This window comes from Cydia pomonella, chromosome 5 (genome assembly GCF_033807575.1).
Source record: "Cydia pomonella isolate Wapato2018A chromosome 5, ilCydPomo1, whole genome shotgun sequence".
NCBI classification, from domain to species: Eukaryota; Metazoa; Arthropoda; class Insecta; order Lepidoptera; family Tortricidae; genus Cydia; species Cydia pomonella.
The window spans coordinates 22,355,398-22,368,578 of record NC_084707.1 but is presented as its reverse complement, the minus strand read 5'-3'; the positions used below and the strand labels follow the sequence as shown (position 1 = coordinate 22,368,578).

The 13,181-nt window shown below is 39.5% G+C and overlaps 2 protein-coding genes across 2 annotated transcripts in view; both read right to left on the bottom strand.

The window, feature by feature from the left end:
* The window catches only part of LOC133518112 (patronin), a 91,484-nt gene that overhangs the window by 2,129 nt on the left and 76,174 nt on the right, over positions 1-13,181 (bottom strand). Inside the window, exons 26-29 of the mRNA XM_061851699.1 lie at positions 12,242-12,337; positions 5,007-5,114; positions 2,767-2,943; positions 1,205-1,487 (exon numbers count right to left, since the gene is read on the bottom strand). Of these exons, the coding sequence (XP_061707683.1) occupies positions 1,205-1,487; positions 2,767-2,943; positions 5,007-5,114; positions 12,242-12,337 (664 nt within the window). The remainder of the gene's footprint in view (positions 1-1,204; positions 1,488-2,766; positions 2,944-5,006; positions 5,115-12,241; positions 12,338-13,181) is intronic.
* On the bottom strand, positions 7,221-12,235 carry LOC133518110 (uncharacterized). The gene is made up of 2 exons (XM_061851696.1): positions 11,387-12,235; positions 7,221-11,132 (listed from the first exon to the last, which is right to left on the bottom strand). The coding sequence occupies exons 1-2, from the start codon at positions 11,502-11,504 to the stop codon at positions 10,177-10,179; spliced, it is 1,074 nt and encodes a 357-aa protein (XP_061707680.1). The 5' UTR covers positions 11,505-12,235; the 3' UTR covers positions 7,221-10,176.

Sequence of the window (13,181 nt, the reverse complement as noted above, 5' to 3'; positions counted from 1 at the left end):
TATTAATCCAAGGCCATATACAGGATGGCTAAAAAATAACTGCAGTACCGTTGCTAGGATTATACTGAGCAACTTTTACTTTTACTATGACACCACAGTAAAAAATTTGGCTGTTTCATACATTTTGGTTGGTCTATTTTCTATGGGAGGGAAAATTGTTGTTTCGCGCTTTCGGGGTTGGTCCCATAGTAAAAGTTGCTCAGTATAATCCCAATACCTCCCTGGCACTGGAAATGCAGTTATTTTAAGCAACCGTGTATATTAAATATAATAACTATTCATAGCTATCATAAACGAAAAAAACAATAGGATATTTTTTTATTGTATTAAATATGTTTATTATCTGCCGGCTAATGCGGTACAATTTTGTCTATAAGTGTGTGCCCATCTCAGCCCATCTCGAATAAATATTTCACCTCTAAGCTAGCAATCTACACCACGTAGCAATATTTAAATACTCACCTTAAGAACTATATCAAACATCCTATCATTAACATTCTTCGGTCCCGTGCCGTACAGCTTCGTGACGTGTTCCGTGTGCGGACAGTAGGAGTAGAGCGCCCGGAACTGGCAGCCCGCATCTCTGAACCACACTAGGTAGAGATCAGCCTAAGAGCGAGCAATCTACGGCAACTACATAATACTCACTTGAAGAACTTATCAAACATCCTATCATTAACATTCTTCGGTCCCGTGCCGTACAGCTTCATGACGTGCTCCGTGTCCGGGCAGTAGGAGTAGAGCGCCCGGAACTGGCAGCCCGCATCTCTGAACCACACTAGGTAGAGATCAGCCTAAGAGCGAGCAATCTACGGCAACTACATAATACTCACTTGAAGAACTATATCAAACATCCTATCATTAACATTCTTCGGTCCCGTGCCGTACAGCTTCGTGACGTGCTCCGTGTCTGTACAGTAGGAGTAGAGCGCCCTGAACTGGCAGCCCGCATCTCTGAACCACACTAGGTAGTGATTAGCCTAAGAGCGAGCAATCTACGTCAACTACATAATACTTACTTGAAGAACTTATCAAACATCCTATCATTAACATTCTTCGGTCCCGTGCCGTACAGCTTCGTGACGTGCTTCGTGTCCGGGCAGTAGGAGTAGAGCGCCCTGAACTGGCAGCCCGCATCTCTGAACCACACTAGGTAGTGATTAGCCTAAGAGCGAGCAATCTACGTCAACTACATAATACTTACTTGAAGAACTTATCAAACATCCTATCATTAACATTCTTCGGTCCCGTGCCGTACAGCTTCGTGACGTGCTCCGTGTCCGGGCAGTAGGAGTAGAGCGCCCGGAACTGGCAGCCGGCGTCCCGGAACAAGACGAGGAAGTGCTTGGCCTCGGAGCGCGCGATCTCCTCGAGCACGCGCCGCTTGGCCTCGGCGTTCACGGCGCCGGGGAACACGCAGTACTCCACGGCGTTCAGCATGATGCCGCGGTTCGACTTGGTCGCCGGCTGCTTGTACAGCCGGGGGCCTGCAATGGCACATTGTTTCATTGTTCATTTGTTCTGTATTTGCCGACTGTATCTTGTTATGGGAGAGCGGTATTGACATTTATAGACTTTAATAACATATGAAGCACATTGTATCCTCTACCATAAGTTTCTTGTTATCAACTTTGTGTTCAACTTTTTGGACCTTTTAATTTTAAGAACTAAAAATCTACATATGAAATACACTATATATTTACTATTGAACTTCACTTGATAAGTATTTAAATCTCTGTAAATTTGATGTGATTGTAATGATACAAATGCAGTGATGTATGAAGTGCTGAGTGTTATCATTGTGAGTAAGCCGAAGCACGCAATCGTTGTTAGGTCAAAATGCTCAAATCAAAACCATGCCTTATAGTAAACTTATACACGAAATATATATTGAATTGGTACGTGATTTATGTTGGCATGACATGGTTTGACATCTACGTGGCCTTGTTTTAGGCGTGTTGCTGAAATGACTATCGTTTAATTACTTTAAATTCTATTGAAATTACTGGGGCCACGGGGTGTTTAAATCAAATCAAATTATTAACCGTTTCGTCTAGTAATATTTTTAACTCTCTGTAAACGCAGAATGAGCAAGAAAAATGACATCCGTGGCCCAAGTATAATCTCCGTCTATTGTGCATCATAACTTTCTACATAGTCTTGTGGCTATTGGTAGTAAATAAAGAATCATGTTACATTTTTTATTTATTTAATATAATTCTTTATTTGTTTTATTTTTCAGTTAGAGGCATTCATTTATGTTATTTGTTGTAGCAATTTTATTATTTCTAATTAGTTTTCTTTCTGTAGGTGTAATTTTGATTTGCTTGCATCACACTAACTACAAATCATAGGATCACGGACCTTTCCGCGGATCCTGGGATGCTGAACAAATATTTTTATAAATTTTTTGGTGATATTTTATACAATACTAGTAAGTAGGGATTCGATTATCGTAATACTGATACTTAATTTATTCGATAAGGTATAATGTACAATATTGAGAAGAGATAAAATTTGCAGAGCAAAGAAATCTTAATTTAGCTCCAAAACTTATAAGTTACGTGAATAGCAACACAAACATGTATTTTAATGAGTCATAATATCCTGCTCGTAACAAAACAGGAAAGTGGAAATATTTCAACATCAGTTTTATTGCAGATCAGATTTTGAACTAAACTAAAAGTTAAGTTTCATTTGAAAGGACAAAGGAAACATTTGGTCGTCGGAAGGTCAGGGCAAGAGTAAAGAGTGGATGTGACTCACCGGAGTAGTCCATGATGGAGGAGTGCGTGGAGGAGACGTCGGAGGCGTCGTCGGGGTGCTGGCGGCGCTTGCCGATGGCGCCGGGCAGCGAGCCGGGGCCCGAGGCGGGCGACGCCAGCGCGCGCAGCCCGGGCGACGCGGCGCGGCGCGGCGGCGTGGCGCGCCCGAGCCCCGAGTCTGCAACGGTGCGCGCTCGTCACGGAGCCCTAGTGCTAGTGGCGAAGCGTCCCGGCCCTACACCTTAACGCGACTGATCTCCTGAACCTAGTATGTGCTGACCTTACGAAGCTAGAAATCTCGAATTTGAGTACTGATAAAAACATTTCTTTACAAATATCTGTTCCCAGGTTATGAAAGTTTTCTAAATATTTAATTATTCGTCTATATCAATCCGTTTGATATAAATCATCGTTTAATACACAGACGCGACGGTCGGACTTGTCAGCGACGCAGCACTGTTGAGAAGAACCTCGACACGCAAAAATTCAAGCTCACGAGTATTATCGAGCTTCCTATATCGATTTGTGTAAAATTGACCCTTATTCATTTACTCTACATGTGTGAGGCCTCCAGCTTACTCCGGAAAATTTCACAAAAATTTATTAAGCAATAATGAACAAACGAGATATCGATAAATCTTGCCGTTACACAAATCTGTCATAACTGTGACTGTATTGCACCTTGATTTCGTGAATGAAACATTACTTTCGTCACTAATTTATTAAAGGAAAATTTAAGATATGGACGCTTCACCACCGTCTTATAAAATGACACTAAGATGATCTCGTATGACTTCTATCACCATTTGAAATGTATTTTGTAATCATGACCCTCTATCAAAAGATACAATTACAATATACAAAAAAAAAACATTACTACTAAAACAATACGTTTTAAAAACGACAATAACATTTAAATGTAGTATACATTAAAATATATATAATAATACACTAACAGTAAATCAGAGTCACTTAAAAACACAAAACCCCAACATACATCAACAACAATAGATGATTTATCCAAAGTATTATCTTATAATCTTATCTTAGAAATTATATTTTTAGATTTTTAGGTTTTCATATGTTGTATAAATAATTTACTTGTTGTTTTGTTGTTAACGTAGGGAAGAGCGGTGCCGCCCAACACAGGCAATTCTTTGCTTACCGGGCGGCTCCATCCCCTAAATCATGGCCATGTGTTTTTTAAGGAAATAAAGAATTTTGTATTTGTATTTTTGTATTTTGTATAATAAAAACATGATGACCACCTTTAAATACAAACCAATAAAATAATATTTAAGAGTTTTTTTTAATGGTCTGAATTAACATTATTTTTGTTAGTAACGAATTATTATATTAATTTGACTAGCATAAAATTAGAATTAGTTGGGAATTATTTACTTAATAGGGACCTATACGAGTAATAGAAGAACATATTTAATAGAAACAATTATAAAGCGTAAAATACTAAATGTGTACTACCTACGTAAGGTGAGTATCAAGCCATCTACACTACATATGCGAAACTAAAGAAAAGAAGCCTCAAAACATTTTGTATTTTACGCAAATTACATAATACACCATATAATTATTTATCGTAACATAAACTTATATATCTGAGTATATATAAGCGGATATAGTACAGGTAAATGTCGAACGATGTCACACCAACACCATAATCATGCTCTAACACCGACCCTAGGGATACCGCGTAAAATAACCATAACCTCTATAAATACGTAAATATTGCCAATGACCCAAGAAACGAAATGTGCACAGAATACGCGTCCGGGAAGTACCGCGGCGGCGGCGAATGGTTCTACGACTGCTTTGCTTTAAAATTAAAAAGAAAAGTGCATTTGAGTGGCCGAATACAAAAGAAAAAATATTAATTGAAGTACGGTTTGTGATAGATGATTTAGAATTTGAGCTCGAATTAAAGGTGTATGTACAAATTTTAAATGGCTAATTCACAGACAAACGCTAACGTGACACAACTATCCGATATGATAAGATAAGATAGACGTATATAAGTATGTGTTGACGATCTATCTTTATATTCAATACCTGCGTCTCTCTCGCAGGTCTTAACTCTGAATAAGCCACATCGACAAAACAGCAATTGAACCTTCGCCGCGCCCGGCGCTTCAGAACGCGCGCAAACAAAAAAGAACCCAAACGCACCATAAACAAAAGCGAAGATCGCACCGTGCCGAGACGGCGTATTGAAACGTGTCTTACCGCACAAGTTCATTAGAGAGCTAGACTTCCGTCCCGCCTTAAAGTTATTCTGGTAAGTGGAATATTTAGACCTTCCACGGGCCGACTGTGGTTCCTCATTCACGCGCTCTGAAATGTTTCCTATAGTCATCACGCCAAACTCATGCAATCCGGCCCGCGCAACCTCATGCAGCTCGCGAGCGGGCGAGACCGTCATCATCATGATTCATCTTTAAATACATGGCAAACAAAATTAATACTAAAAACGCGATATGTAGACACATGACTGAGCATATTATTATTTATAGAGAACCAATATTAATGCGCGGAAGGTCTAGGCACGTCGAGTGGGGAAACAAGCGCAAAAACCACTCATGGAATCATAGCTGGTTCCGAACTACATACAAGGCCAAAATATAAATATAAAAGCATAATTTTGTGACTCTATACATTGCTACTGCGCTGTAATACACATAATAATTGAGGGATATAATTTGGTTCGAAATAATACAAGCGTTCTACGAAATAAATCAAAGAAGCTTTCTTAACATTTTAGGGTATCATCAACGCAATTCCGAATTAAATATATCAGAATCACTTATAGTATAATATCAAGCAATTTGGATATGTTCTCTCTTACTATTTACTCGTATTATGAATTACGTCAATGGAATATTTTTAGTTCACAATGCGTTCTGATATATATATTTCCACGTGACATTGAACAATTGCCGATCGCTTTCATACAAATTTTATTTTTTAATCGTTACACATTTATGAAAACGGCGACGTTTGAGGACGTTGCTCGTTAGGTAGAAACAACATCACATTCAACGAAGCCATTAATTGAGTCGATTGATTAAACAAGTATGAACTTTTAATTCGGAGCAAAACGACGTCTTATTTACTTGTCAATCAATCGACGCGATGGCCATGATGTGCAAGTCAAAGCAAGCATTTCAAATGGGAATAATAGCTGATACTGGAAATGCATACACATTCATAGGTCATTGATAGAAGCAGCTATTATTCTCAACTAGATATGTTCCCAAAAACAGTTATTTGAATGTTATTCGCTTTTATAATACTTCAGTATTGTTGTTTCCGTCGATGGAAAAGAGGCCTTACACACAACTTGATTTAAGACTTTTGATGAAGCCTGTTTTTGGGATATTTCCAGCAAAGCACGGGAGACATATCAAAACAAAAACTGAGAAACTTCATTCGTGTTATCTCACTCTAAGCAATAATAGAAGGAAAGAGACGGCACGACAGCAGTTTCGGGAAACTTAGTGAAAACAAATCAAGTGCCTGGGCAGGGAACGCTTACACCGGTTTCCGGTCTTATATCGCAGAAAAGTGTGGCGAATTGGAAACATAATGGTTTTATTTTCTTCTGCTAAGTTTTTAAATATGCATTAGAATCAATGTTCCTATAGTATATATTTGTATATATATTTATACATATCAATATATCATAGTAGTGTCATAGTAGAGCAACTAACTCTTTGTCTATTGTAAGTAAAACCGTACGTGCTACTACGTGCAAAAAAGAGGTTTGCTTATAATTCTAATTGACACGTGAGCGCGGGCTCGTCCAACGCTCAAAAAACCAGTATAAATGCGCTCTCCGATAACGCGCCATTGTTACGCATCTCGAATACACATTTTAGACTGGTTATGTAGCGTTCGACTCGCGCACACCGTACCGGTCCCTCAACCACACAGCCTCGCAATATATTTTGCCAAAAGTTCATTATGAATCTTATTGCAGTTTCTATAGGAGTTGCAATAGAATAGATGATCAAACGAACTTCTCGAGCGAAGTTCGATCACTATTATATGAGTCGTTTCATTCGAAGATATAACATTTACCAGGTAGTCCTTTAAACCTACAGGCGACTTTTGCACGATATTAAGAGACAGTCAATTGACTATTGAACTGATTTTTAGTTCAGTCATTCGTTCCCCTACCCTTTCCGTTCGTTCCACCGTTATAGTTGCTCATTATCTTTAGAGAAAACGCAAAACTTTTTAAATTTGGGGTCGTATTAGGGAGGGAGGGTTATTATATCTTCGAATGAAACGACTCATATAATAGTGATCGAACTTCGCTCGAGAAGTTCGTTTGATCATCTATTATATTTCGTTCGTTTCATTCTTCAGATATAACATTTACCAGGTAGATGTTTAGAGTCTTAAAGTTTTGCTTAAGGTGGAATGAAACTATAGGTATATAGACACGAAATCAATATATTTCTTTTCTTCTTTGACGTGACCTTATTGGTCAGTCATCTAATATTAACAATTGTTCATATAATCAAAAAATCATCTACTTATGATCGATAATCTTATTATCTAAGGATTGTCACTTGTATTCGGCAAGCAAACAGATCTCGCAAAGAGTCCTTCATCCGATAGTGGCCTATTATAGAACCGCGCAAACGACGTAGACGCCGAGGTCCAGCCTGCTGTGCGGCGGATAGTGTCGACGCTAACACCGGCGCGGCTCGCGGCCGACGTGGCGGCGTGGCGCACGCTGTGCGCGCTAAACACTGTCATGTCGATGCCACTTTCCGACAAAACATTTTTAATCCATCTGCTGATGGTTTGAGAAGTTGCAGGTCTATGTGGAGTCTTGTATGTCAATAACAAACGTCCTATGCTATCAACTCTCTTATTTTTTGTTACAAAAATATAATCTCTGAGAGTTGTAGCAGGGCATATAGAAACATTATCTTTAAAATATGGGAGGAAGAGGACCGGTTGCTCTCGCCCGACAGCTGATGTTTTAATTATGTCCGTGATTCCAACTTTGACACCGTTTGTGGTAATAACAATATTTTCAATTTTTATAAGCGATAATGTTTGAACCCTATGCGCTGTGCATATGGCCAGTAATGTAACTAATTTTTTCGACAATAGTTCCAGGCTTATACTTGTATTTGGATACCAGTGAGAGACACGGTTTAAAACAACCTGAGGGTCCCATGTATGGTTATACTTGGGACCGTTCGGTCTTTGTTTGTACGCACCTTTAAGAAGGCGTTTCACGCAATCGTCCGGACCGACACTGTCTCCCAATAACAAGGATAAGGCTGAACGGTGACTATTCAGTGTGCCGTATGCACAATTTTTGTTAAATTGTTCTGTTAAAAAAGACAATATTGTCGATTTTGGGGGATTGAAAATTTCAATAGAATTAACGGTGCAAAATTGCCACCAGAGCTTATATGTAACTTCGTATTGTTGTATTGTTTTGTCGGAGAGTGATGCCAACATCAGTGTTATAGCCTCTGGTGGGGAGCCTCTTCGACTGAAGGACTGTTGCAGAGCTTCGCGACCCCCAGGGTAAGCCCATTGTGTAGGGGATGGCAGTCCCTGTAATGGGAATGAAGCAAGTTTTTATTCGGGTTGAGAAACATTATCTCCGAACTAAGAAGGCTCTGCAATAGGGGGAACCACGGTTGCGATGGCCAAAAAGGAAACACTAATATTCCATTTGCTTGATCGTCTACGATCTTTCTAAGGCATTTTAAAATTAACGAAAAAGGGGGAAAGGCGTAAAAATATTTTTTACTCCAGTTAATTGTAAATGCGTCGACCGCTATCGCATCTGGGTCGCATTTCCATGACACAAAATTTTGGCATTTTGCATTGGAACGAGAAGCAAATAAGTCTATTGTTGGTTTACCAAACCGGTGTACTATAGATTCAAACGCTCTGTCCGTAAGTTCCCATTCGGTGTCAGGGTTAACTATTTTTCTAGACTCTGGATCTGCAATATTTTCTTTTGTATTTATATATGATGCAAAGATCAATATATTTCGCTTCTCGCACCATTGCCAAATTGTACGAGACAAATCGTTTAGGTGTGGAAACTGTATGCCCCCCATGCGATTTATATAACTTATAGCGGTCGTGTTATCAACCCGCAACAAAATTGCACAATTAGTAATATTTTTTGCAAAGCTCTTTAATCCGAGGTAGACAGCCAGTAATTCTAAATAATTAATATGAGAATCTCGTTCTGAAGATTTCCACGTGCCATTAATCTTATTTTTCCCACAAACCGCACCCCAACCTGAGTTGGATGCGTCACTGTAAATTTCGAGTTGAAAATTAGGATTTCTCATGTAATTATTTGATGAACTAATATTATTTAACCACCAGTTAAGATCGTCCAGTATGGTACTAGAAGGTTTCATTTTAGCTTCAAAATTATCGTTATTTTTTAATAACTCGAGATATTTTTGCCTTTCTAAGTTTTTTGTATAAACCCAACCATATTTTACAGCTGGACAGGCTGACACTAAAACTCCGATGAGTTGTGAGAACTCCCGAATGGTACATTTAGGGAGCCTTAGAAATTTACGAGCCAATTGTGCAATTTTGTTTCGTTTATCTTCGGGTAAGGCAATGGTCAAATTTTGGGTATAAAAGTTAAACCCTAAAAATTTACAAGTCTGTTCTGGATGTAAGGAACTCTTGTCGTAATTGATAACAAATCCTAGACATTGCAATAGCTTTAAGGTTTCCTTAACATTATTAAGACATTCTTGAAAAGAGTCTCCTATGCACAGAATGTCGTCCAAATAAATGACAGATTTGAGACCTCGCGATCTCAAATTAGACATCACTTCTTTCATTATCTTTGTAAATACTCTAGGGGCTACAGATAAACCATATGGCATGGATGTAAATTCATATGTCAGATTATTAAATTGAAATCTCAAGTACTTTCTGTCATTTATATTTATAGGTATAAGCAGATATGCTTCTGTCAAATCTATTGTGGCTAAAAAACCATTTTGAGGAATGAGTTTTGAGGCCGTGCGATAATCCTCCATCTTAAAATGACAGGGAGTAATAAATTTATTGAGACCTCTTAAATTTAGGATAAAACGCTTTCCTCCGTTAGGTTTTGGGGCAAGAAAAATCTTAGATATATATTGGTTTTTGACCTTAGGGCACTCAGATATGGCTCCTAAATCTAACAGCTTTTGTATAGCTAATTTCATATCAGCGACTTCATTTTGTTCAAGCGTGTTTGACGGAACAAATGTTTGTTTTACGTCTGAGTTAAATGGGATTGAGTAGCCATGTCTGACCCAGTCCAAAACCATGTCGTTCGATGTTATTTTTAGCCAACAGTTATAATAATGACTTATTCGGCCGGCATGTACCTGCGTTACGGTGCATGGGCACGTGTCTTGGTCGCGGGAGATGTCTTGGCCGCTTGTGGAGCTGGAAACGTCCGACGGGTGTAATTCGTCTGCCTGCGAGCACCTCTCCGCCCCCCCCTGTTCGACGCGTAACGAGGGGGCGCTGACCAGTTTCCCGAGTATGACGCTCGACTTGTCGACGGCTGTGCTGGCGTGGGTTTCTTTGGGGACGTTTTCTTGATTTGAAGACCTTGTTTTTCAATGGTCTTAGCCGCCTTGATTTTTTCGCCCAATTTATTGCCAAATAGGGTATCATCAGGTTCTGTATCTTTAATAACTTGCAAGAACGTCTTATCGAGACTAGGAGTGATGAGTTTTATGCGACTCTGAGTAGATGACGCATGGAGGTCACACAGAATGCGGCAGCCGTTACTGAGGTGTTTCATAGCTTCGATTCCGTTGGCATCGACACATTTAATTAGTATATCCATGGCCCTGTTGACGGCAGCGATCCCATGGCCGAGTTGTTGCTGCGTTGTGGCTAGATTTTTATCTCGGTTCCGGACCATATCGGGTACGGCTGCTGAAATTTCCACGTTTAATTTTGGTGCCTGTAACAGTCGACAGTTGTCGGGAACCAAATAGTCTTTTTGTATTTTATCTTTGGTTTCCTTCGTCATACCTTTTTTGAGTAACGGTAACCAAAGTTTCGTTAAATTGTCGTGGATTTTTTCGCCATACTCGGGGCTAGCCTCGGTCGACTCCCCGAGAGCCAGCAGCATGTCCGGATCGAGCTCGGGTTGAGCTGATGACAAGGGTAAATCTGCCTGATTTTCAGGTGCAGGAATCCCGTTATTATGATCTGGCATCGGTACATCACTTTTATGTTCCGGTACGGGATTTTCGATGTTTAACTGTGGTTCCTGTATAATAGGATCATGAGCCGGTACGGAACCGTCTGGATTTTGTTCCATTACAACATCTAAAACGAAAAAGAAGTGATTATTACATTTTATGAAAAATATTTTCTCTTGGGGGTAGGTTGCGAAAATATTTGTGTCGCAGAGTAACGCGCATCTACTTAAGACTGCGCGCATTGTTCTGCTTATTAACATCGTTGGAGACTCGCGGTCAACCCCGATGGTTATGTGATCATAGTTAGAGACTCGCAGTCAATCCCTATGTCGGCTCATTTTAATCACTTCTTAACACCAAATAATATATAAACAAACTTACCTTCATCTTCCGATGAAGACGAATCATAAATTATCCTGTATCGTCTTTTATGATCCTCTAGTCTTTTAATTTTTTCACGGTAATAATTTAACTTTTCTTTAGCTGTGCGCTTCGACATTTTTGTCGTAACCGAGGAGCTAAAGTGGCGCGTGCGTTCGTCGCCGTGCACGAAAAAAGAATGAGCAACTATAACGGTGGAACGAACGGAAAGGGTAGGGGAACGAATGACTGAACTAAAAATCAGTTCAATAGTCAATTGACTGTCTCTTAATATCGTGCAAAAGTCGCCTGTAGGTTTAAAGGACTACCTGGTAAATGTTATATCTGAAGAATGAAACGAACGAAATATAATAATCGGTCAGTGACCGAACCTTTTTTTTTATGCAGGTAAGTAGCACGTGCGGTTTTACTTACAATAGACAATGAGTAAGCCGTAAGGGCCAGCTTGAAAACTAACGTCTATAATTTAAACCGTGGGTTTAAAACGGTTTATCATCATACATTTATTTGCATTATTACAAAATAACGTTGGGTAAATTTTCCGTATACAAATTAGATAGATTCAATTAACATTCCAATAACTACAATATTTCTTCTCTACATATTAGCGCCCCCAAATATGCCTTATTTACGGCGATATCTTAAATCAGGCTTTAGTTAGTCTGCAGTGAAATATGTTCATGAACATCTAACATTTATGATAAAATTACGTTAATCCGGAAACCCCCATCGGACTTGAAACGATATAAAAAAATTGTTGACTAGTTTTTCTAAATCGGATGGAACCGAGCGTAAGCGCTCCATGCCTCACACACAGAAGAGAGCAGAATGAATATGGCTGATGGTGTCGCTCACCTCGGGAGGTCTTGCAGCTGCCGCGGCGGCCGAGCGGGCCGCTGGCCGCGCTGGCGGGCGACACGCCGCCGCCGCCGCGCTCCTCCACGGGCGAGTCTGCAACGCCGTTAGTGTGCGGGATGCTTTATGCGCTCATTCGTGTCTACATACATATCTGGACTGACACTGTTAGGGTGAATCAACTACTTCTTGTTCCCGTTCCTACAGTTTGTTAAAAAAACATTGTACCTAACCATTGTACTGATATGCTTAGTTCTTGCCCCAGATGTTCGGTGAATATTAATATATTGAAATAGAATATGTGACCATGACGACGATTTACAAGAAACAGCTGATCCCCTAATTTATATTTGTAAAAATCAGTACAACTATTTTTTATTTCGTTACAAACAGTAAAAAAAATTCCAAACGTCACAAAATAATGGTGGTTCAGTCCAAATAAAATAGTTAATTGACACCTTAGTAAATAGAGATATGTGTTATGTTTAAAGTGTGTATTAGAAGTAGATTTCAGTACCCACAGTGAGAGTGGAAAATTAAGTCGAGTACAATCTTGAGCATAGAGCAGAGGGCCTCCCCCGAAACAAGAAAATCTAAATTTCGTTATCTGACTCTCTATAGCTCGAGTATTCAAGAGTGATAGGAAGGCGGATAACGAAATTTCGATTTTCGTATTTCGCGGTAGGCCCTCAGTTTTAGAGAAGACGAAAATAGAGGCAACGGGTTTTGAATGCGCTGTCAGTCTCTAAAAAAATCAACCACAGGATTCCCGAGACCGTGAACAATGAATGTTGTCGTTCGATAGACATGCGCAGTCAGAATTGCCTAACATAAGTCCATAGTGTTACAACATATCACAGGATGATTTAAAATGTATCATCCAAAAGCTTACATTAATTCACTGTTTTGCGAAATTAACCATTCACATATCAAAACATGC

What these genes read in the sequence shown, in the direction of transcription:
- LOC133518110 (XM_061851696.1), bottom strand. Translation starts at nt 11,504, where the DNA reads ATGTCGAAGCGCACAGCTAAAGAAAAGTTAAATTATTACCGTGAAAAA. An exon ending in GTCTTCATCGGAAGATGAAG is followed by an intron (nt 11,133 to 11,386) that starts GTAAGTTTGTTT and finishes TTTTCGTTTTAG; the next exon opens with ATGTTGTAATGGAACAAAAT.